Source organism: Penicillium manginii, assembly GCF_028828005.1.
Source record: "Penicillium manginii strain IBT 31320 chromosome Unknown utg000002l:1.0-5564898.0:1.0-5567710.0, whole genome shotgun sequence".
NCBI lineage: Eukaryota > Fungi > Ascomycota > Eurotiomycetes > Eurotiales > Aspergillaceae > Penicillium > Penicillium manginii.
The window spans coordinates 1,417,948-1,440,944 of record NW_026643103.1 but is presented as its reverse complement, the minus strand read 5'-3'; the positions used below and the strand labels follow the sequence as shown (position 1 = coordinate 1,440,944).

Sequence of the window (22,997 nt, the reverse complement as noted above, 5' to 3'; positions counted from 1 at the left end):
ATCAGAGTACATATTTCAGATTTGATGAGTTGAATACCACCGTCCTACCTGCACGTAGTCTGTAGTATACCGAGAATACTAGTCGAGGATACTAGACTTTCTACGTTATTTTTGATACTCGTCAAAATGAATTCAGGTTCTTTTAATACTAGTAGCCAACAACTCTTCAATGTATTCGTCGCTCATAATATAACAGATGCAAATAGTTCATTCGAACTTTCGACTTTGACCTTGGACTTTTTCTCTCGCCAGTGCCAGTGCCAGTGCCAGTGCCAGTGCCATCTCCCACACTCAATAATCCCGAAAAACAGCAACCATATCATCCAACCTAGCCACCTCAGTCAACAAAAGCGCCTCAAGATCCCTCCACCGCTGAAGATCCACCAATTCCCCCTCAGTAAGATAATGCTCCTCATGCCCCTTAACATCCGTCCGCTCCGTCTTCTCCAGAAAATCCCTCACGCGGCCCCGCTCAGTCTTAATCCGCTGCAAAGTCCGTGACATAGCCTTATACGTATCCTCGAGAATCGAACTACAGAGACGATCCGTGTCATAATACCAGAGGAAAATCGTCTTGGAAGGCTGCCTCTGCGCATCCTTGGGAACTTCCTGCAGATCGACAAAGCCGCCCTTTTGCATCGTGGCCAGGGTCTGGCGGAGGTCTTTCATGGGCAGGAGGGAGATTTCTTGCAGGCGCTTTTCGTCTAGTTTGCCTTTTGCTTGTAGGACGCGGATTACGCGGAGTGCGACGTCGCCGTAGCGCGACTCGATCATGCGCTCTAGTTCCAGGTGCCGGAGTTTGCGGGCTAGGTCGCGGAAGGAGATGTACCATTTTATTCCCTCGGTTGTGTGCGACTCGGCGAGGTTGTAGGGGGGGTTGGGAGAGGAGGCTGAGGTGTTGGTTTACTTCCGTCATGCGGGTGAAGATTGAATTGCGGTCTTCGTCGTCGTGGGTGCCGTTTGCTCCGTTTTCGAGCGGCCTTTTGCCGCGCGTGTTTAGGGTGGTGGAGGATTGGGGTTCGACCGGGCCGATTGCGCCGGTTAGGTCGAGGTCTGGGTCGAGGTCGTTGACGATTTTCATGACTTCGATTGGGATGGAGTGGGTTTTGCCTTCTTCGCCTTCGCGGGGGATGTCTTTCTTTCGGCCGTCGGTTCGGCAGCGTGGGGTTGCATATTCGATGCGGCGGAGGAGGGTTTCGTAGACTTCAACTGTTGCGTCTGGGGCGTCTTGTTCGGCTAGGTCGACGAAGCGGACGTTTCGGAGGGCGACGTCTAGTTTTTCGTAGTTGACTCGGACGATTAGGCCGGACTGGGGTGGGGGTTAGTTGGATTGTACTTTATGCCACATCGGTGCTGTCTGTCTTGGGCGCTTACCTCCATAGGAATATTGTCGAATCCGTCCTCGTCTTCAGACCAGTCGTTCTCCTCTTCGTCTTCGTCATCGGCGTGGTGGCCATTGACGCCGTTTGTCCGGGCTTGTTTGTTGCTTGCTCCGGATCCATTGGCGAATTTCCTCTTCACTCCTCTGGGAAGTCCATTATACATGAACTTTGCCGAGAGATCGTAGTCGCATCGCTCATTGACGAGTTCAGCCGTTGCGATTTCAATCGCCTCTTCCTGTTTCTTGCCCTTCAACGCTTTGATATCCGATTTCGCGGACACAGTCCGTCTCGCATCGAGATAGTTATCCGAGGGACTTTGAAAAATAGCATCCTTGACTCGAAGAATGTACCCATGCGACGCGAGAGCCTTGAGCGTAGAATGGAAGGGTGCGGGTCTCGCTTCGGGCATATCGTCGCCGTTGGTTTCATGCGCGGCTTCTTCTTCTTCTTCCACCTCCATCTCGTTATTTTCAACGTCGTTATTTTCGACATCGTTATTTTCCGCATCATCGCCTTCTCCATGTGACACTCCATTCGTCTGCACTGCTGGTTTAGGCGCCGCAGGAACCCCGACAGTCTGAAGCTCGGGAATACTCTGCAAATGCCGAACAGAAGCATGGCCAAGAAACATAATCACCTCCATGACTTTAGCGGCGTACTCGCCCAGCCTTTCTTCGACCAGTTGGAGGATCTTCCCCGAGCGCACGAGGTAGTATGCCGCTTCGGGGTTTGCTTCGTAGTATGTGTTTCCATCGTCGATCGAGGTGAAATGAAAGACGAGGTGTTGCTGGATCATAGCAGTAAGGCCATGGCGAAGTTGGCGTTCTGAGAGAGCGGAGTAGAATCTCAATCGGGGTAGTGTGAGTCGCTCGTATCGTTGTAAGGTTGAGAAAATGCGCTATCCGTGTCAGCCATTAGCGAATCGCCGGGGCAAAATGAAGCGGTTGTTTTCCTCGTCTACTCACAGCGAAAAGCTCTCCGAAGTTATCTTCGATGAGGAGCGTGCAGAGCTCCACGGCGTGCTGTAGCTATGCGTTAATTGTTGATTCTGGGCCTTTCTGGACAGCGGTTTCCGAACCTGAGACTTCATTTTGGTGTATTAGAATGACCAGCCCACCTCCGATACTCGCAAGGGGCGTTTAAGGTCACCGCGACAGATTCATAGAGTGTGTGAATATAGGCGCGAAGCTGTAAGCGTTTGAGATGGCGGGCACTTTTTTCCTTATCAGTCACGTGCTTGATCAGCTGATCCGATTGGACATTCAGCGGCAGTGAATGACATGCAGCGGAGAGAACATGCAGGAGAAATAAGTTAAAGTATGAGGGTGCAAGGGAGCAATTGGGAAGGGAAGTATATTAGAAAGGGAATACGAGTAAAAGGCGAAAGAGATATTCAAAGTAATAGTGACTACTTTCAAATTGATATTCAATATACTACACCCGTATTTAGTCTGTCTGTATTTAGCCTAGATATAGGTGTAACTACAAAGTAATTGAATACTATTTTGAATGATTCAATGGCTTATTTGTATATCCCTAAAACCATCAGTAGAATATAAATATACTACATGATTTTGACTATTTTATACCATCCAGTGTAATGTAGATGAGCTCCTCCGAGAAGTATTTCCGGTTCCGCCCGACTCGTCACTCTGGCCAATCAGCGACCGAGTAATCAAACCGCCTCGAAGCTTTTCGTCGTCGACGGGGGTCGACTTCATCTCTCCTCATCCCTCCCCTCAATTGCCTCCCCACCCTTTCAAACCCAAGTGGGTTACTAATTTTCTTCTCCTCTCCTTTCACTGACCCCGGCGCATAATGCTGTCGCGGTCCTCCATCAGCCGAAATGCGCCGCGTGCGCTCGCCGCCGGCCGTCGGGCCATGGCCTCTGCTGCCAACCCGACTTTCCAGTACGACGTCTCCGAGGCTTCCGGCGTGAAGGTCGCCAACCGTGAGGTTGGTGGTGCTACCGGTACCCTCGCCCTTGTGGCCAAGGCTGGTTCCCGTTACCAGCCCTTCCCTGGTTTCTCCGATGCCCTCGAGAAGTTTGCCTTCAAGGTCGGTCCCTCGGTCCCCCGCGGTCATCCATTGGCCATCGCCATTCAATTCCTTCTTCATACTCACCTATCTGTTCGTTTCGATAGACTACACTCAAGCGCTCTGCTCTGCGGATCACTCGTGAGGTCGAGCTGCTGGGCGGCGAGATCTCCGCTTCCCACTCTCGCGAAAACGTCGTCCTCCGCGCCAAGTTCCTCGCGGGTGACCTTCCATACTTCACAGAGCTTCTTGCTGAGGTTGCCAGCTCGACCAAGTTCGCTGGTGAGTCAATTCCACCTAGCCGGTTGAGGATAGCAAGAAAACAATGGGGATGGAAATGGATTCCAAAAGCAATTGGCGGTAGATCACTTTTACTGATACAATTTCTTCTCAACATTTAGACCACGAACTGAGCGAGGTTGTCAGCGACCTCCTCAAGCTTAAGCAGCAGGCTGTCTACTCCAACCCCGAGAGCGTTGCCGTCGATGCCGCCCACGGTGTCGCCTTCCACCGCGGCCTGGGTGCCGCCCAGACCCCCTCCCAGAGCACCCCCTACGAGAAGTACGTCTCCGGCGATGCCCTGGCCCAGTTTGCCCAGGACGCCTACGCCAAGTCCAACGTCGCTCTTGTCGCCACCGGCCCCAACTCTGCCGATGTCACCAAGTGGGTTGGCCAGTTCTTCAAGGATCTCCCCGCCGGTGCCACCTCCGGCCAGTACAAGGTCCAGCCCACCCAGGCTAGCAAGTACTTCGGTGGTGAGCAGCGCATCCCCTCCAAGGCCGGCAACGCCGTCGTGGTTGCCTTCCCCGGTTCCAGCGCTTTCGGCACTGCTGGCTTCAAGGCCGAGGCTTCCGTCCTGGCTGCTCTGCTGGGCGGCGAGTCCACCATCAAGTGGACCCCTGGCTTCTCCCTTCTGTCCCAGGCCACCAAGGGCTTCAACCAGATCAACATCTCCACCAAGAACCTCGCCTACTCCGACGCTGGTCTCTTCACTGTCACCCTTTCCGGCCAGGCCGACCAGATCGCTGCCGCCAGCAAGAACGTCGTTGACGTTCTCAAGAAGGCCGCCGCCGGCGAGGTCGCCAGCGAGGACATCAAGAAGGCCATTGCCCTGGCCAAGTTCCGTGCTCTCGAGTCCCTGCAGACCCTCGACACTGGTCTCGAGGCCACCGGCTCCGGCCTGGTCCACGGCAGCAAGCCCTACCAGATTGGCGAGATTGCCCAGGCCGTCGAGAAGGTTTCCGAGCAGCAGGTCAAGGAGGTATGTTTCCCTGCCCCCGAATTATAATCATCTTTGAATTTTGAGCTGTATACTAATTTTTTTTCTTCTTCTCTGCAGACCGCTCAGTCCTTCCTTTCCGGCAAGGCTACCCTCATCAGCGTCGGTGACGTCCACCAGCTCCCCTACGCCGAGGACATTGGCCTCACCGTTTAAACACCCCTTTTTGTATACCATACAACCCCTAGATCGAGGGAAAAGCGTGTTTCCTCGTTGGATTTGATGTGACCACTTTGTGCCTAGATTCATTGCCAATATCTCCTTTGTTTTCAAGGGTGTAGTTGACTGTAATACAATTGTACCTTATTTGAAGCAGTGCAGATCGATAAAGCCTGCCTAGACGTAGTCTAGGCAGGTTCATCCCGATGTCCCTGAGAGTAAGAAAACCTGCATGGTAGAGTAGAAGAAGCTCACGGCTTGGAGGGACTAGATGGCTGGCCTGGTAGCTGCAAATCTGAGATTATACTGGTATACAGTACAATGCACTAGACGGAGGTCAAGTGGAAGGATACAGATAGTAAATGTCTATTCGTAAACTTTGAAGGTAGGATCTCATCGTGAACAAGAAACACCCATCAAGCGTCCACAAGCAAGGTTCCTCTGATAGTGGCTCAATCAGCTGAGAGTCTGTCACGGGTTCCATGGCGCTCTTGTAGAAGACGTAGAGCGGATTTCAACGTTCAACTCCCTAAGGTCGAGTGAGGTCAGTTGTCTGGAGACGAGCTATCTGACTCCTCGTACCCAGCAAGGTAAAATACAGAGCCACTATCAACAGATCCAGTCCTGCCCCTGCAATAGACGTCATACAGTCGCTCAGATTGTGCCATTTAGTACGCGAGCTAAGAGGCTAGGCATCACACCCCATATGTTTCCGTAGGCTGAAGATGCGAAGGCGATGAAGAAGCTCAAGCGTTTGTTTCTGGACATTGAATCAAAACGGTCGAATCTGAGAGCCTTGCTGGAGTGGACTCTATGCCAACGCCAACTCTTCCTCAAAAAATTCGAATATCAACTTGTTCTCACCTGACTTTAGAGAGCTCTGGATGTTTCAAGACAGATAATATCTGGGTTCTGTTGCGTTTCAAGTTTGGAAAGTCGGTCGCCGCTGATAGGGTATATTGAACCTTTCTTACTCTCGAGAGTCACTGCCCACTGGCGGGAATGATGTCTTGGAGACTTTATCGGGGAATATTGCCCGATTGGCCGATATTGCTTGACAAAAAGGGCCGAATTTTTATTCTGCTTCATTCAGATGGTTCAATGTCCGTGGATATTCTAATGAAATTAGAATTGAGGTTATCATAACGGAGTCGCTTTCTTCATGCATCTTTACCCGTCACTTCATCTCCCATGCCGCTCGTTCAAGATGGCATTCTTCTATCTGAACTCGCTGATGCGCTTATGGCTTTTTCAACGAGTCGTCCTTTGACAGTATTGTTTACCAGTGCTTCGTGAAATTCCATACACTCCATGGCACCGGTAGTGGTCTCCATCATCATGTTGCTGAGATTCTCGTACTCATATGCCGGAAAGGTAGACAATAGCCTGATCTATGTATTAACCCATTCAAGCAGCAGTTAGCGCAAGCCCAAAATTGACATGATATCGACATTGAGCACAGTTGGCATCGAATGAAGCTTCAGCTTGTACAGTAATCTAATTGAAAACACTGCATATCTCACGGACAAGCCCGATATGCCTCGAGATCTGCGATGATGCGCTCTTCTCCAATCCGAATAAGGCCTTTTTTTTTCCTCTGCGGTGGGACTGCCTAGAAGAAGATGACGATGTTTATTATACCTAGGTAGATATCCAGACTCACTCCGCCCGCTTCACTACCTCGGTGCGTAGCTATCTAGGTAGATAGATGTTGATTACCTCCCGGTATCCCGCTCTTACTACCGAGAACTTGAGGGGGGTACGGTGGTTGATGAGTTACTTTCAGACAGAATCAAATGAAGATTACAGCCAAAAAGTAAGACTATATAGTTCTGAATATCCGGATGAGTCGGGGTATAGGGAATTTTAATGCAGAAGAAGGATTCCACGAACGGGGTGGGGGTATTTAGTATCTAGTCATAGGGCATGGAATTGATGAGAAAGAGAAACATAGTTCGGAAGTGGTTCATCAAGGTAATTAGTAAACAACAGCACTGTCTAGAAAAAAACCTCAGGCTGAACAACAAACAGCCTGAAATCACAGTGTATTTTTTGAAGCACCAGCAGCCAGGTACTAGTATTAACTATAAAATCATCCATTCTGCCCAGGTGTATGGCCCGGGCCTAAGGTACATTGCGCCCATGATCGATAATGGCCCAACACCAGGGCACACCAAGTTCGGGCTTTCTTCAGACTAACTACGCGCATCGAGTGAAGGAATTGAATCAAATGAGTTGAACCTTTGCTCTTCAAGCTTCAAAATTTCAACCTCAAACTCCGTCCCATTCGATTTGTTTCAGCCCAAGATCCGCGAATCCCACCATCGTAACCGACTCCAACCCGGGTATTCTAGCAAAGTCAATTGAAAAGCCAGACAGGAGCGAAAAGTATATGTCATCAACGAGGTCGTCGTTCAAACCCACGCCATAAAAGACACGAAGGGAAAGAAGCGCAAAGCAAAACAAAACAAAGAACTGTACGTCAGACCAGCCTTGCAGAAACTAGGTAGTTACAGTATAACCTCGGCTGACACGGGACGGGTATCAAACACCGACACCCTTGATAAATCCAGACGGATCAAAGGAAAAACAAGAGAATTACATCCCGAAAACTACGGTACGGCGTAGGTAGTGTGTGTTAGTTTATTACAGTAAACAGTAAGTGACGACAATCGCCCAGGGCAAAGGTAATGAAAGGGCCGATTTACGGTTGCAGGGCCCGAGATCGGATGAATGCCCGCTCTGCCGCAGTGGGGAGAAAAGAAGTCTGTCAAATGTGGAGAGGGTTGAAGGGTCCGGACTACGCTGCGATACAATTTCATTTCATTTCATTTGATTTGATTTGAAGGGCCGGGTTCGGACTGGGGCCGGAATGCTCCTGTCGGCTATGTGGTTTTCGTGGGATGTGTTTCGGAGTCCGGGGGGATTCGGGGATTGTAGGGTGGGTTCCGGGGTGAAATGAAGTGAAGTGAAGTGAAGCGGAGAGGAGACGGGATAAGTTCAATTGAATTGAATTTATGTGAGGAATTCGAAAAAACGCATTTGATAATTGATTCTATAATTCTTCATTTATTCTAAGAATGGAAAAGCAAAGCCCCCTCGGGGTACTACAAAAAAAAAGAAGCGACAAGGAAGACGAAAACGAATTCAAAATGTCCAGACACATTGGGCCAATAAGATTCTCGTGATTGAACGATTGCAAATGTATTCAAAGGGTATCGGGTCCTGCTGGCAGGTTGATGAATTAAGAATGTGTAGGTGAATGTGTAAGGTAGAATGGAACCGTGTACGGTACATCCTCCGCTTCGTCTAAATACGCATTACGCTGCATAGTAGAAGGGTATCTCAAACCTTCTCTAGTGCTTAGCGGTGACAGTGTCGCCAGTCAGCTTCTCGACAGCCTCCTTGGCCCTGTGTGACAAGATTGGTTAGTCCGAGGTTTCACGTGAAAGGTTCCAGTTGTCAGGGGGAAGGGGAGAGAGGAACGTACATATCACCAAGAGCAACCATGCAGACGGTCTGCCAGATACCCAGACCAATGCGGGGGGCAACACCACGGTAGAGACCGCGAAGACCATTGTTCTCGTAGATGTACTTGGCAGTCTTGCCAACAGTCAAGTTCTTAGGACGGTTAGGGTCCTCGGTCTTGCTCTGCATCTCGACGCGAATAACCTCAATAGGCTGGTTCCAGGCGGAGAGACCACCACCCAAGGAGGAAGCAAGGATCTTCTCCCAGGCGGACAGCTTAGTGCCGTCCTCCTTGCCAGTAGCCTTGCGGATAGCAGACTCAGCCAGACGCGACAGACCGAAGCGGGATCCCCAGTTGGTAGTCTGGCGAATAGCGACGGCGTTGACACCGCGGTTGATACCCCGGATACCCTCCTTGCGGTAGATGTCCATGAAGGTAGTGAAGGTGCCAGTAGGCTTGACGCCCGAGGCGGCCATCTTGTGCTTGGTGATCTCGACGGTCTTCATGCAGGTGCAGAAGCCCATGGTAGCATACGCTTGCGCAATACCACCGGCCATACCACCGCTGATTCCACCGACGAAGTCACCGGCGCCCAGGCGGCGGGCCTGGTACTCGGCCTCGGAGGCGACGAACAGGAGGACTGCACCCTTGGTGGATGCCTCAATCCAGGCCCACGGAATGAGTCCTTGGTAGTCTAGCGGGTTCGGGTATTCGGGTTAGCTTTGATTTGGTTCACATGCGTGGTGATTGGGTTTCTGTGGGCCCCCTACCCCCCCACGCTAGCAACAGGTGCGTGCATCGGAGGAAGAAGGGGGGGAAAGGGAAGGGAAGGAGGGTATCACGTACAACCGAGGATGCCACCACGGCCCCAAATCCGACCCATAGCACCGGCGAAGCTATCGCCCCGGTTGGCGGCCATGGTTGTCTTGATCACTTCCAACGGCTGAAAAGAAGGGGATGGAATGTCAGCATGATGGACTTGAATGTTTGGGGGAGGTGAGACGGAGAGCTCAGCTCCGAGATCATCAACAATGACAATGACATTGACAATGACAATAACAATGATAATAACGTACCTGTCCCAGTGAGGTGACTTCGAACAAGTTCAATCCAGCACCCAACAGCAGGTTGCTGAACTTGACGGGCTTCTTCTCGAGCTCAGGCGCAGCGGCCTTGATCGGTGCGGTAGACATCTTCAGAATGGGGAGTTGCGCTGAAAGGGGCCCTGACCAAGGGATATATGGGGCTTCGTCGCCTTTTTAAAAGGGAAAGAGAGGGAGAGGGGAGAAGAGGGAGGTAGAAATCGGAGGTACAGAGTAGTGTGAGTGAAAAGAGGAATGAGAAAGGGCCAATTGTCTTATAGGGGGAGCTGAGGCGGAGAGGAGACAAAGTATTTGGTACTTCCTAAAAGTTACGGAGGGCCTGGAGAAGTCCGGTGATCCACTCATGCCGGCGGGTACTGAGTACCTTCCATACTGTTCAGTACTCTACTTTACTCCGTTGTAGCCAGTACTGAATTCTCCGTACTTCGGAATTTTAACCTGGATAGCTCCGGTGGTTGATTTGATGGTCATCACTATTTTCCATTTCCTACACTATAAATACCCTTATTCATCCTATCTCTGCTGTCTTCATCTCCCTATTGTTTATTTTGGAATTGGGTGGGTCACTGAGAAGGTTGAGCCTCCCAACAATTCACGTGTGATCGATTCTACTTGGGTAGCCGTCAGACCATTCCTAATTTGCACCCGCACACCTGCACTTTGCATACTGCATGCAGCCATTGCTGACTAGATCGCTCAACTGCAGATACTGCAGATACAAGAGTATACCCATGATCCGTAACTACTGGACGACTGGACTACTGTGGCTAAAGACAATTACTGAGTGACCAAATATCATGTTGGGAGGAAGTGCTGTTACAAGGCCCGCTCGAACCGGTCAAGTCCTATATCATACAACATGAAAACGACAATCACAAAAAATAAGAAGAAATAATACAGTCTAGCTCAGAATCCTCCCACCGAAAAACAATATTTCAGATTATTACCCATTACCGTGGTGGTGTTGCATTTAGAGCTTAGCACCAACCAGCTTGGCGTAGGCCTCAGTGCTGAAGGACTTGGGGCGCTCAATGGGCATGCCGAGAGCACGGTCGATGATCAGCTGGGGCAGGACACCCAGGGCGCGGGAAACACCGAACAGGACGGTGTAGTAGTTGGCCTCAGTCAGACCGTAGTACTGGAGCAGAACACCGGAGTGGGCATCGACGTTGGGGAAGGGGTTCTTGGTCTTGCCGTGCTCGGTCAGGACACCGGGGGCGATCTTGTAGACCTGGCTGACCAGCTTGAACATGGGGTCATCGGGCAGCATGCGGAGAGCGAACTCGCGCTGGGAGACGTAACGGGGGTCAGTCTTGCGGAGAACGGCGTGGCCGTAACCGGGGACGACACGGCCGGCGTTCAGGGTGGACCAGAGGTAGTCGGTGATGGACTTGTCGCTCAGGTCGTTGCCGACAACCTTCTTCATCTCGGTGAGCCAGTTCAGGACCTCCTGGTTAGCGAGACCGTGCAGAGGACCGGCCAGACCCTGGAGACCGGCGGAGAGGGAGAGCATGGGGGAGCTCAGGGCACTGCCGACCAGGTGGGTGGTGTGGGCAGAGACGTTACCACCCTCGTGGTCAGTGTGGATGGTCAGGTACAGACGCATCAGCTCAACAAAGTCCTTGTTGTCGGCGAAGCCGAGCTGGTTGGCCAAGTTGAAGGAGTAATCCTTGTCCTTCTGGATAGCGGCAACCTTGCCATCCTTGTAGACGTTGCGGTAGATCTTAGCGGCAATGGTGGGCAGCTTGGCGATCAGGTCCATAGAGTCCTCGAAGGTGTAGCTCCAGTACTCCTTCTTGTTGATACCCTTGGCGTAGGCCTTGGCGAAAGCGGACTCGTGCTCGAGAGCGGTAACAGCCAGGGAGAACTGGGCCATGGGGTGGAGGGTGCTGGGGCAGCGGTCGATGAGCTCCTCAATGAACTTGGGGATGTCGGAGCGGGCAGCCCACTCAGCAGACAGGTCGCGAACCTGCTGCTCGGAGGGGATCTCGCCGGTCAGCAGAAGCCAGAACAGACCCTCAGGAAGGGGCTCGGTGCCACCGGGGGCCTTGGGGAGGAGCTTCTGGACATCGGGGATCTAGAGAGGAGAGGCGTTAGCAAGTCTAGTCGATAAGAATTGATTGTTCATGAACCGTGAGAACTTACGGTGTGGCCACGGAAACGGATACCCTCCTCAGAGTCGAGGACGGAACCCTGAAAAAAAAAAAGATTGTTAGCGGACTTTTCTTAGCGTACCAGGACTCCCAGTTTGCGACTTACCTCCCAGACGAGGGACTTGATACCACGGGCACCACCGTAGACCTGGTCAAGGGTGACCTCACCAACGACCTTGTTACCATACTCCCTGTGATTGCGTCAGTGATGATCATGATTTTCGGGGGCAGAATGCGGCGCGGCGGACATACTTGCGGAGCTTCTTGACCTTCTCGATCTCGGCAGGCAGGCCATCGGCGAAGGTCTCCTTCAGGGACTATTGAATTGAAGTTAGCATGTCAATTGAGATGGAAGCTGGAAGCTGGGCCAAATTACCTTAGCCTTGACGGAGGAGTAGCAGCGCGCGCCGTTCAGGGCAGCAGTCTGAACGGGCTTCGCGATAAGAGGACCGCAGAGCGGAGGTACCAATGCGAAGAGAAGCCATGACGACTTGTGAAAAAGAAAGGGGTATAATGGATGGAAGAGAGAAAGGTGAGGTATGGACACAAGGGGGGGGAAAGAAGAAGAAGAAAAGAAATATCCGGGAGGAGCTCCCTGGATTTTTCTGGCGGCATTTTTCCATCTGACCGTAACGGCCGGTAATACCTGTATTGATCCAAATAGGTGTGGTGGGTGCGGGCGGGACTTTGATCTGCGTAATTAACTCTCCCAACGGTAACGCCGAGTACGGGCTTTCGGTCTGCCGGCAGATCTCTCTGGTCCGACCAGTTCCGTAGGGGCAGCGAGTAACCCTTTGAGGACAGATCAGAATCCAAAATACGGAGTGGAAGTGGGTGCACGGATAGTGGAAACTGACATATGGATAGATATAATTACTCCAGGGCTGTGACTATAACTATAAATACTAGTATAATGGTTTGATGTTACATTCTATAGTATCTAGATGCGTTTATCCATCTCTATAATTGAGTAGATCTGATTAGGGCTCTCATCCCATCTGTATACCTAGGTACTCACCAGTGACGTCGATAGTTGCCATCTCCCGTGTCGCCATCCGGATGCCCGAGTGGGTAGCCCTCGGCATCGCGCACGGAGTAGAGTTTGTCCTGTTGCCTCGGTCTGGGCATCCCTGACCCCGTGGAGTATTGTGTACGGAGTGAGTATGGATGGTAGCTTGTATGCAATACAATTCTGTCTTAAAGATGGATTAAAACACTTTTCGTCTGACGCCATGATCAAGATCTCCCCGTTACTAGCCGGTTGATTGCTGAAATGGCTCACCGAGATCGGGAGAATGACGGGCGGGAGGAATTGGCAGAACAGAGGCTAAAACAGCTTAGTTTGGGGGAGGACAGATGGGATGGCTCGCGGAAATACATATCATCGGCCCCATCTTGCCGGGATATCCACTCTGGCCTGAGACTGTGAGCTTCCGTAGCCGGGGGAACCACTTGCTTATTGTGGGTGTGGGAGTGGATGGGGTTCAGTTCGGTGTGCGAGAAGGACCATGGATGCACATAGTCATGTGACTATGACACTGCTGTCCCACATGACTGTTGCATATATCATGTGACAGTAGTCACATGATATTCTTCACCCCACGTGACCTCCCAAAACCGTTAGTGCTGAGAAATCTGCCCAGAGGCAGTTAGGCGTTGTACCTTCCACTGCAAACCTCTCCCTTTCATCCTCCTCTCATCCAACTTTCCGCCCCTTCGCCATCTACGGATTCTCTATACCTTGTAAATCCGTCCCTCGTCTTGTTTCTGGATCTCACGGCTGTGCGCCTCTAGGTTGTACCACTCGTACTCTTTCGTACTCGGCCTTCCTGGACTCTCCCTAATCGCTAGGCTGTATTTACCAGTAGGTGGCAGTTCTCTGGTTCGACAGTGAATACGCTCGTGCTGTAGTGAAGAGTCACCGTCCGCTATAAAACATATTGTGTCTCGAGAGATAAGGATTTTTTACTATAATCTCCCCCCTGAGTTCAGAGTTACTCCTTGAGTTTTATCAGTCTCGGGTTTAATTTTTCGTGATTTTTCCTCGAAAGTAGCCCAAGGGACTCGACCAAAAGAGGTTCTTGCCTTCGTTTGCTCTCTCTCTCTACACACAACCTCACTTCTACACCACCTCTGTCCTTCACTCTTTCACCTTCACTCTCTCACTCTCGCATCTTGTCCCACTTCTTCTCGGAACTCTCGTTCTCCCATATTTTAGAGTGCGGAAACTCATCTCAACCCATCAAAAAGCAAACTTGCCCAGCATGTCCTCGGCCGTAGCTGAGCTGGAGAACTATCTCCAGTCGATGCTGGCCCTCAAGCCCCCAGGTGTATCGGGCTCCAAAATCCACAGTATCACCACTCTGTGCACCGCCAACGTACAGGTATGAATTTCTGCTTTGTTCTCATCCTGTCACCAAGATCCCTCGACTCCAGACTAACCATATCTTGCAGAATGAATCCGTTCTTATCCAAAAGATCTACACACACTTCAAGAAGGCACCGGGCACCCACAAATTGGGAGTACTCTATGTCGTAGACTCCGTAACCCGGCAATGGGTAGAAGCTGCACGAAAGGCTGGTCAGCCTCCTGGGAGCTCTGCCCCCGATGGAACCTTCGCCGCAGGTGTCAATCGTGTCACTGAACTCCTGCCTGTTCTGATGGGAGATATCATAAACACCGCTCCCCAAGACCAAAAGGTACGCTAGACATGCATCTATCCAGCCCAGCGGGGCAACCGCTTGGGGGCCAATTGTAATGGCCGTATATCTGAACATCTCAACACCCCAAACTGGACCTCAACTTCAAGTTCTCGAGGATTGTTCTAAATCGGCCCCCCTTTCACTGCTGGCTCCTCTTTTATTTTCAAGATTTATGAACCGTATGACTTACGTATTTTTTTTATTTCGGAATTATAGGAGAAAATCAAAAAGCTGATCGACATCTGGGAGCGCGGATACACATTCCCAGCCCCAATGCTCACATCATTTCGCGAGAAGCTGAATGCTCCTCAGCAGCGTAAGTTTGCACTCCCTCGACTTCTTTCCCCCGAGATCATATCTGATTTTTTTTTGTCCGTTACATAGCTGTGGAATCCACCACCCCCGAAGGATCTCCCACACCAGGCCTCAATCCTCTTGGAGGCGTAAACATGCCATCTCAACCCCCCAACGGCGGCGCAGCCCCAGATACTTCGAGTATCCTGAAGGCACTCGCGGATATGGCCAAGCAGAACACTGCTGCCCCCGCTGCCCCCGCGGCCCCGGCTATGGCAAACCCTCTTGCTGCCTTGAACCCTGCTGCTGCAATCCCGCCCCCCGTATCGTCCGCCGACCCATCCAACTCCGCTGCGAACCCATACGCAGCTGCCGGCGCCATGGGAAACCCTTTTGCTGCCTTCGGCCAGAACCCGACCATTCCTCAGCCGCAAAGCCAGAGCCAGACTCCCAACCCACTGCCATCGGCCCCGAACCCCTTGGCCGCCATGCTCCCTGCAGGTACCGCCATGCCGCCCATGGGAGATGGTAATGCTCTGTCCCAGCAGCTTCAGCTTCTTCAACTTCTGGCCGCACAGGGCATTCCTCAGGACCAGTGGGGTACTGCCCTCCAGATCATCAGCATGACCAACAGCATGCCTGGTGGCGGGCCGATTCCTGGCCAGATGCCTGGCTTCCCTCCCATGCCCGGACCTGGTGTAGGTGCTTGGGGTCATGGAGATGCTCAGGGTCACAATGAGCGCGACAGAGAGCGTGACTATAACCGTTCCCCTCAGGGATACCGCCGTCGATCTCGTTCCCCCGGCTGGGACCGCCGCCGTGACACCTCTCCTCCACGTCGCCGCAACAGCCCCGTTTACGATGAATACCACGCGGACTCCCCAGGACGTCGCGGTGATCCCCGCGATGGTCGTGGTGGCCGTGGCGGCCGTGGTGGCAACGATTACCGCCAGCGCAGTCCGGCCGGCCGCAGACGTCGCTCGCCTTCGCCGCAACGCAAGGACCCCAACCTTCCACCTCCCGGTCCCAAGCTCGTCGAGTGGGACTACTCGATCGGTCAAGGTAGCATGAAGGTTCTCAGCCGAACTCTCTTCGTTGGCGGTGTCACCATTCCGGAAGCGCAATTGCGCGCGCTCTTCGGCAAGTTTGGCATTGTCCAGACGTGCATCGTTAACATTGACAAGCGTCACGCATTCATTAAGATGATCAGTCGCCCAGATGCGATCGCTGCCCGCGACGGCATGGAGTCATACCGCCAAGGAGAGATGCAGCTGCGAACCCGTTGGGGTGTCGGCTTCGGCCCTCGCGACTGCAGTGACTACCAAACTGGCGTCAGCATCATCCCCATCGAGCGTCTCACCGAGGCTGATCGCAAGTGGATGCTCAACGCTGAGTACGGTGGAACCGGAGGCCGGGCTATCGAGCCTGGCATGGTTGTTGAGGAGCCGGATATCGAGATCGGCGCTGGTGTATCTTCCAAGGCAATCAGCCGACGCATCGCGACAGACACTGGCGGCAAGCGAGGCCCTGTCTCCTCCCGTACCAATCCCAACACTGAAACCCGCTTTGGTGGTGGTGGTGGCGGTGGTGGTGGCGGCCGTCGCCAGGACCGTGATGCTTTCAGTGGAGGTTACCAAGGAGGCCAGGGCGAGCATGACATGTCCAACATGAACAACCCCGCTGTTGCCCCCGCTGTCCCCGCGTACGGCTTCAACTTTGCCAGTATGCCCATGCTCCCTCCCGGATTCATGATGGGCGGTGCGCAAGCCGGCGGCATGCCAACCACTCAACCTCCTCCCCCGGGCCAGGGTAACTAAATACCGCACCGCATACGAAATTTTCCTGCTTCGTCATCTTCTTCTTCCTCACCATGTTCAACGACTTCCATTTCTCACTCCGTGCGGAAGGTCTCTTCCGCCTTTTTTTTTTTCAAACCCTTCTATTATGTCTTCTTATCACAGTTTTCTGCATCTGGAGCCTTCAGTGACACATCTGAAGGAAAACCTACTGGCGTTTTGACAGGTTGAAAGGAATCTCGTTTCGTTTAACCGCTTCGGACAAAAAGGGGGGAGGCTTTTTCTTTTTTTCTCGAGTACTGATTTCTTTTTTTCCCCCGTGTTTGCCTTTGCGCTCTTTTGTTTTCTCTTCTACTTCACACGTGTAACAACCTGCATAGTTTCTTGTTGCGGCCAGTAGGCGACATAATGAAGCGATCATCCTGTGGGGATGAACTATAACACAGCAAACAGCACATGTATTATCGAAGTAACCTTAACTAGGTATGAAGTAGATTCAATTTTACTTGGTACCTAGTAACTTAAGCTAGTAACTTAAGCTTGGCTAGTTGGTTTGTAGCGGATTTCAATTTCTAAAATAGCTTGCTTGGGCCTTTATATTTCCTCTTGTCTTGTTTTGTCTGTTTGTGCGAGTGATTGTTAGCTTCTGATGTTGTTGGATTATATACTCAGGTACTACTAGCAGCAACTTCGATGAATCTCTACTTCCATTTCCATTCCCCAATGCTCGTATTCGGCAGGCTGCTTCTTATTTCGCAGGTTCCTATTGTGGAAGTTTACAACTTGAAACAATGGAAAGTCGCCTGGACAACAGCAAATACAACGCTTTGAATAGATACCTAAACTCTCCCTCTTTGCACATACTAGTATTCACCGTCCATTGGGTTTACTCTACCTAGTTCGCTATCAAGGTGGATTCATGGTATATCTATATTCTATCCACCTGTGGGCACAGCATCAACCTTCCTATCAAAGATGGGTCTTCTCCGCCTACTACACTCTCTAAGCTAAAAGCAGAACATCTTCCAGAACAACTGTTCCTAAACACCCAGCCTCTTGACGCAGCTTTGTTGCAGACGAACTTGAACTCATTGTCTTTTTGGTCCCTACCCCCAAGATCCCCAGGCAAGACTCGGATCGTACCTATGCAGGGAGCCCGGGCTGGGAGAAATGTACCCCGAATCGAGTCAGAAATATTCATGTTGAATCAACCCTTGATATGGAAACCCGGCCAAAATTCGCGGAGATCAACAAAAGCCTCGTGGCCGGCAGACAACTTCGGGTAGGCAGCAACGCGGAAAAGACTTTTAGGGAATAGCTAGAGAAGCTGTAGGACGGTCTGACCAGTCGACAGGTACTCATGGCTCGCCCGTGTCGCATCCCGCTGAACTGAAGTTGTCGATACCAGTCAGAAGCCGGAGGAATATTCAAGGTCGGCTATGTGCGAATATTGATTTCTTACAAAATCTGCCATCAACAGCATCATCAACTTTCGACATTGTACAATCTGACGATGACCAGTGGTAGAAGTAAGGCCTATAGCTAATGTAGGGCTATTCTCGGGGCGCGGAAAGAATTACATGGTGCTACTAGTAGTTCATACTATCATCGATCTATTTGCAGTACTGTCATTTATTCATCAATTAATCCATATTTCCATTTAATGTAACACCTCTCACTTGGTATTTGAATCTTCCCTGAATATCCGTATGCAACTAGGCCGTACGATCCGGCAGCGCAGCTTTAGAAGCCTGGAACGACTGCTCAAAGTCAGCAATAATATCATCGATATGCTCCGTTCCAACAGAGATACGAATCGCATCTTCAGTAACGCCCGAATCCTCGCGTTCCTGATCAGTAAGCTGTTCATGGGTCGTAGACCAAGGGTGAATAGCCAGGGTTTTAGAATCGCCAACACTGAAGGGACATTAGCAAAAGCAAACCAGCCTCAAGAAAAGTCAATAAAACCCACTTAGCAAGATTCGAAATCAACTTGAATCCATCAACAACCTGACTCCCAGCCTCCGCACCACCCTTAACCCCAAAAGAAAGAACCCCACCAAAACCACGGGGGAGGTACTTCTTCGCCGTCTCATGCGACGCATGATCTTCAAGACCCGGGTACGAAACCCAACTAACATTCTCATTCTTCTGCAACCATCTAGCGAGAGCAATCGCATTCGCGGCATGGCGCTCACAGCGCAGACTAAGCGTCTCCAACCCCAAAATCAACTGCTGAGCCGCAAAGGGATTCAACGCAGCGCCAACATCACGCAGCGTCTCGACCCGGACCCGAATAGCAAACGCAATGGACCCAAACGTCTCCCAAAACTTCAGCCCGTGGTAGCCCTCGGAGGGCTCGACGAATTGCGGGAATCGAGCGCCAGCCTTGCCCCAGTCAAATTTGCCGCTGTCGACGATTACGCCGCCGATCGTGGTGCCGTGGCCGCCAATCCATTTTGTCGCGCTGTGCACGACGATGTCCGCGCCGTGATCGATCGGTCGAGCAAAGTACCCGCCCGCACCGAAGGTATTATCAACCTGCAATTGTTATTCGGGGCCTGTTCGGACAAAAGGGGGGTAGTGTAATTCAGCACATACAACGACCGGAACGCCCTTTTCATGCGCAACCTTAGCAATGGCCTCGAAATCAGGAACATTATACCTAGGATTCCCAATCGTCTCGACATAAACCGCCTTAGTCTTATCATCAATAGCAGCGGCGATATCAGCCGGGTTATCGCCAGCCACGAACTTGGTCTTGATACCCAGGCGCGGGAAAAGGACCTTGAACTGGTTATACGTGCCGCCGTACAAATTGCTCGTGGAAACGATGTTATCGCCCGCGTGGGCGAGGGCGGAAATGGCCATGAATTGCGCTGCTTGGCCTGAGGCGGCGGCGACGGCAGCGACGCCGCCTTCTAGGGCTGCGATGCGTTTTTCGAAGACGTCGACTGTTGGGTTCATTATTCGGCTGTAGATGTTGCCGAATTCTTTTAGGCCGAAGAGGCGGGCGCCGTGGGCGGAGTCATTGAATGTGTAGGATGTTGTTGCGTAGATGGGGACGGCGCGGGAATTGGTTTCGGAGTCAGGTTCATGGCTGGTGGTGGGATGATGTTAGCGAGTACTGTTTTTTTTCTCTTTCTCTTACAATTGAACTGAATATAATAGAATAGAGAATGATTACCCGGCGTGCAACTGGAGGGTCTCAAAGTGGAGATTCTGGGGGTCAGACATGGTGGAATGCGGGGAAGGATATTTTTTCTTTTCAAAGTACGACAGTCGGGGAGTATTTTTTTTTCTCTTTAAAGGAAATCAGAGCACAACAGTGTCTTTCAAGGTAGGATTCAGTCGATTTATAGCGAGACAGAGGCCCTCCCACTCCAAGGTAAATTGCGACAGCTCCAGTAAAGAGGGGAAACGAACACGCCAGCGCGGACCCTCGATGGCGTGATCATAACCTTTTGATTCCGTTACTCGTCTAGGATCAATACCACTCTGATCCAATCCTCTTTCTCGTACGAGAATTGCATGGGTCTATCCCAGCCCCGCTGGTTCGTATTCAATGCATGCACTGTGGTGGGTTGAGCACTCTTGGTATGTGATAGCGTTGCATGAGCGTATCATACTTACATACAGAGCACTACAACTAGACTTCGATCAGAACTTTTCAATTAAATGCAAACAAATGACGCTTTAGTGCAACTTGGTAATGAATCGGAGTTTTGGAAAGAGATTTTGTAAAGCTCAAACGTGTTCGAGAGTCCGAGTCGATGTGGGAATATAAAGAAGCTCAAACGGAGGGGTGGCTTGAATGTAGACACTCTCAAATGACTGCTGGATATTTACATTTACATCGACCGACAAAAGCTTCGGTGATCCTCTTTATTTTGAAACTTTGGCTCATCCTGGCGAAAGTGTATCCTAGCTGGGAGACATAGTCTGCAGTTTCGAGCGCCTCATCTGGGTTGAAGCTACACTGGTTATCAGGTATAGATATGGGATTTTCGAAGCCCACATCTAACTTCAGTGTTACTTTCTATCGTATGAGCACATATACTTGATGCTGACGTTGACTGGGGCTTCTGCGTAGCAAGAAAGGGACCGTTAAAGTGTAGCCTTTGAGCTGGATAGCTTGCCACCTTGTACAACGTGACTTTCCTATACCTCATAGTGAGAGAGGAGAGTGGTAACTCTCCTGTTCTTTGGCGGCTCAGCTCCTCCTTCTTGTAGCTGGCAGGGGTTGGGCGATGTCGAGGCAGATGACAATGAGGTGAACGTTGCCATGCGTGTCCAAATCTATCGAGGTTCTCGCCTTGTTGTGGATGGATGGCAGTTTGGCCTGACGTTTTGCTCGGTTTGGCCTCAGCTCAGCTCTTAACGCACGATTATATTCGGATCTATGTTGGCTGGAAGGGGCTTGGTTTTGCATGTGTTGAGACTGACACGCTCTGTCGCATTGATCAACTTCCCCTTCTGCTTTGAGGTTTTTATTACGTTATCTACCACTTCTGGGTAAATCTTTTCGGTCTTCATCTCGGGTCCGATTTCCTTTGGGTTGTGGATACTGCTGGACGGAGGTTTGAAGGAGAACAAAGCAATAAAGGAACACAAGTTGGGAGAAATTGCAATAAAACAGCAGCAATAATTACTTGGAACACTCCAGTAACGCTCAAAGATAAGTTTTACCTGCGACATTTGTTGAATGTCCATTCCGCCACGATCACCACAAGAAAGAACGGAAAGAAGAAGAAATAAAAACTTGAAGGAGTGTGGGTCTTGATCGTTCTAGCAATATCTGTGACCATCGTCACCCTGCACTTAGTAAAGTGAACTCCTCCCTCCATCCCTCGGCATCAGCCCACCGGTCCTCATATTTCAGGCACCAACTCAGATCATTCCGAGCTATGTACAAACGGCCTGTAAACACTTTGGCTTTGTTTCAAACAGAGCTACCTAAGCGCTGGTCTATAATAGGTACTCCTTACAGCGCCTTAATATTTAATAATAGCACTCTTCATAGGCTCCATAAGTCTTTTTGATCTTCACACTCCGGCCAATAAGTGCGGTGCTTCTCACATGTTCTTTAGGCAGCGAGCCAAGACCCTAGCTGACTAGTGGCGGTGCAACTTTGCTTTCTTCGCAAGAATAGCCTCGGGTAGGCAGCAGAGTAGATTGAAGGAAGTACGTACATTTAGAAGGCATTCAGAAGTTCCAGGAAATAATTCCAACTCTCTCGAATCGATCTCAACAACTTGAAGCAGAGCTATAGCCCCTCAGCTGCTACCCTAGGTACACACCCCGCAAAACCAAAAAAGGTAACCCTAATTCCTCATCAGCCCTATCATGCAAGCCCACCTGACTGCCAAGATGTGACCGATGACGCGCGCGCGACGAAGGTGGCTGACCAACTTTGGGCCGCTTTATATACATCGGAATCTGGTTTTGGCCTTGGTCTTTGTTGAGTTATTTTGCAAAGTTTCTGCCAGTGCTTATTTCTGACTCGCATTTTTATCAGCTTCATCCTCGTTTACATTGCATTCTACATACAGTACGCCACGACCCGACCCGAGGCCATCCCATTACCTTCCTACCCACACCCGCCATGAATCTCCCCTGGATCCAAGCTGTGCGGATCGTGCAGATCATCTTTGGCTTGATCGTGGTCGCTTTGACTGCCTATGGTGCGTTCATTCTCCACTCCACTCAACGGTCGCGGTGCAGCTTACATGGAGCTCTACTGCATTTCCAACGATATAACCTTGGAAGCTAACAGCCCACCTTATGTACTACAGTAATCAGCTCCTTCTACGACTGGTGGTCCCTATCCGACACAGTCAACTACCTCCTCTTCCTCGGCTGCTGGACAGCCTTTGTAGCGACGCCCTACCTAGGCGCAGCCCCGATCTTCTTCCCTCGACTGGCACATCGCTTTGTGATTCCCGCCGTCGAGGTCATTACGATGATCTTCTGGTTCGCGGGCTTCATCGCTATTGGCGCCGAGCTTCCTCCGCCTCGGTACTGCCACTACAGTACCTGTCGGGCTCTGCAGGCGGTCACTGTCTTTGGAGCTTTTGAGTGGTATGTCTCTATTCAAGTTCTCTGTTCACCTTGGGGTGGGGGTGGGTTTCTGGCACTGATGAGCTAATTATTTCATCTCTTAGGGTTCTTTTCTCCGTGACTACTTATTTTGCCGTTGTTGATGTTTTGCATCATCGGAATACGGGCGAGAGTGCGCATAAGACGCAGCATAATGCGCACCTGGGAGTCTAATTCGTGTTTGAGGCGAGTTGGGAGGGAGAGATGGGTTGTGGGGGATATTCTTCTGCGATCGGGAATGTTATGATGGATGGGGTAATACGAATCTGCGTTTTAAGTTCCACGATACCCTGGATGTTTCGGATTTCTGTGTTTGGTCTTGTTTTGTTTTAATCTGTGATGCTTGATGGTTATTTCTTGCGAGGGAGAGCGAATCTATGCATTCATTAACAAATTGAGTGGGCTTTCTGCATTAAGTATGTCAAATGGCATATGCATATCGCATCTAGGAATGAATTACATGAGATGGTTCATAATGGATAATGAATAGTTCAAGTTGATAAAGTGAGTATCGTATGATGGA

At 50.9% G+C, this 22,997-nt stretch overlaps 7 protein-coding genes across 7 annotated transcripts; 3 read left to right on the top strand and 4 right to left on the bottom strand.

Annotated features, from left to right (window-relative positions):
• Positions 1 to 291: 291 nt before the first annotated feature.
• Positions 292 to 2,472, bottom strand: N7533_001833 (uncharacterized protein; the record flags this gene model as incomplete). The annotated part of the gene is made up of 5 exons (XM_057098483.1): positions 292 to 855; positions 908 to 1,309; positions 1,375 to 2,280; positions 2,348 to 2,404; positions 2,461 to 2,472. 5 exons carry the CDS (start codon positions 2,470 to 2,472, stop codon positions 292 to 294), a joined length of 1,941 nt encoding a protein of 646 aa, XP_056963619.1.
• Positions 2,473 to 3,200: 728 nt separating this feature from the next.
• On the top strand, positions 3,201 to 4,854 carry N7533_001832 (ubiquinol--cytochrome-c reductase subunit 2; the record flags this gene model as incomplete). Its single annotated transcript, XM_057098482.1, has 4 exons — positions 3,201 to 3,440; positions 3,527 to 3,701; positions 3,821 to 4,680; positions 4,759 to 4,854. 4 exons carry the CDS (start codon positions 3,201 to 3,203, stop codon positions 4,852 to 4,854), a joined length of 1,371 nt encoding a protein of 456 aa, XP_056963618.1.
• A 3,359-nt stretch (positions 4,855 to 8,213) lies between these two features.
• On the bottom strand, positions 8,214 to 9,519 carry N7533_001831 (putative mitochondrial DNA replication protein (Yhm2); the record flags this gene model as incomplete). Its single annotated transcript, XM_057098481.1, has 4 exons — positions 8,214 to 8,268; positions 8,348 to 9,020; positions 9,173 to 9,269; positions 9,403 to 9,519. 4 exons carry the CDS (start codon positions 9,517 to 9,519, stop codon positions 8,214 to 8,216), a joined length of 942 nt encoding a protein of 313 aa, XP_056963617.1.
• An 880-nt stretch (positions 9,520 to 10,399) lies between these two features.
• cit1 (citrate (Si)-synthase CIT1) lies at positions 10,400 to 12,072 on the bottom strand (the record flags this gene model as incomplete). The annotated part of the gene is made up of 5 exons (XM_057098480.1): positions 10,400 to 11,506; positions 11,575 to 11,622; positions 11,689 to 11,773; positions 11,835 to 11,899; positions 11,959 to 12,072. Coding segments are annotated over 5 exons (1,419 nt in total), but the record flags the coding sequence as incomplete, so codon positions are not given.
• Positions 12,073 to 13,846: 1,774 nt separating this feature from the next.
• N7533_001829 (Nrd1 complex RNA-binding subunit) lies at positions 13,847 to 16,396 on the top strand (the record flags this gene model as incomplete). Its single annotated transcript, XM_057098479.1, has 4 exons — positions 13,847 to 13,966; positions 14,037 to 14,282; positions 14,502 to 14,601; positions 14,670 to 16,396. 4 exons carry the CDS (start codon positions 13,847 to 13,849, stop codon positions 16,394 to 16,396), a joined length of 2,193 nt encoding a protein of 730 aa, XP_056963615.1.
• A 1,694-nt stretch (positions 16,397 to 18,090) lies between these two features.
• Positions 18,091 to 19,612, bottom strand: N7533_001828 (O-acetylhomoserine aminocarboxypropyltransferase/cysteine synthase family protein; the record flags this gene model as incomplete). Its single annotated transcript, XM_057098478.1, has 4 exons — positions 18,091 to 18,292; positions 18,348 to 18,916; positions 18,977 to 19,475; positions 19,563 to 19,612. 4 exons carry the CDS (start codon positions 19,610 to 19,612, stop codon positions 18,091 to 18,093), a joined length of 1,320 nt encoding a protein of 439 aa, XP_056963614.1.
• Positions 19,613 to 21,980: 2,368 nt separating this feature from the next.
• Positions 21,981 to 22,648, top strand: N7533_001827 (MARVEL domain-containing protein; the record flags this gene model as incomplete). The annotated part of the gene is made up of 3 exons (XM_057098477.1): positions 21,981 to 22,059; positions 22,171 to 22,456; positions 22,540 to 22,648. 3 exons carry the CDS (start codon positions 21,981 to 21,983, stop codon positions 22,646 to 22,648), a joined length of 474 nt encoding a protein of 157 aa, XP_056963613.1.
• Between the last annotated feature and the right edge of the window lie 349 nt (positions 22,649 to 22,997).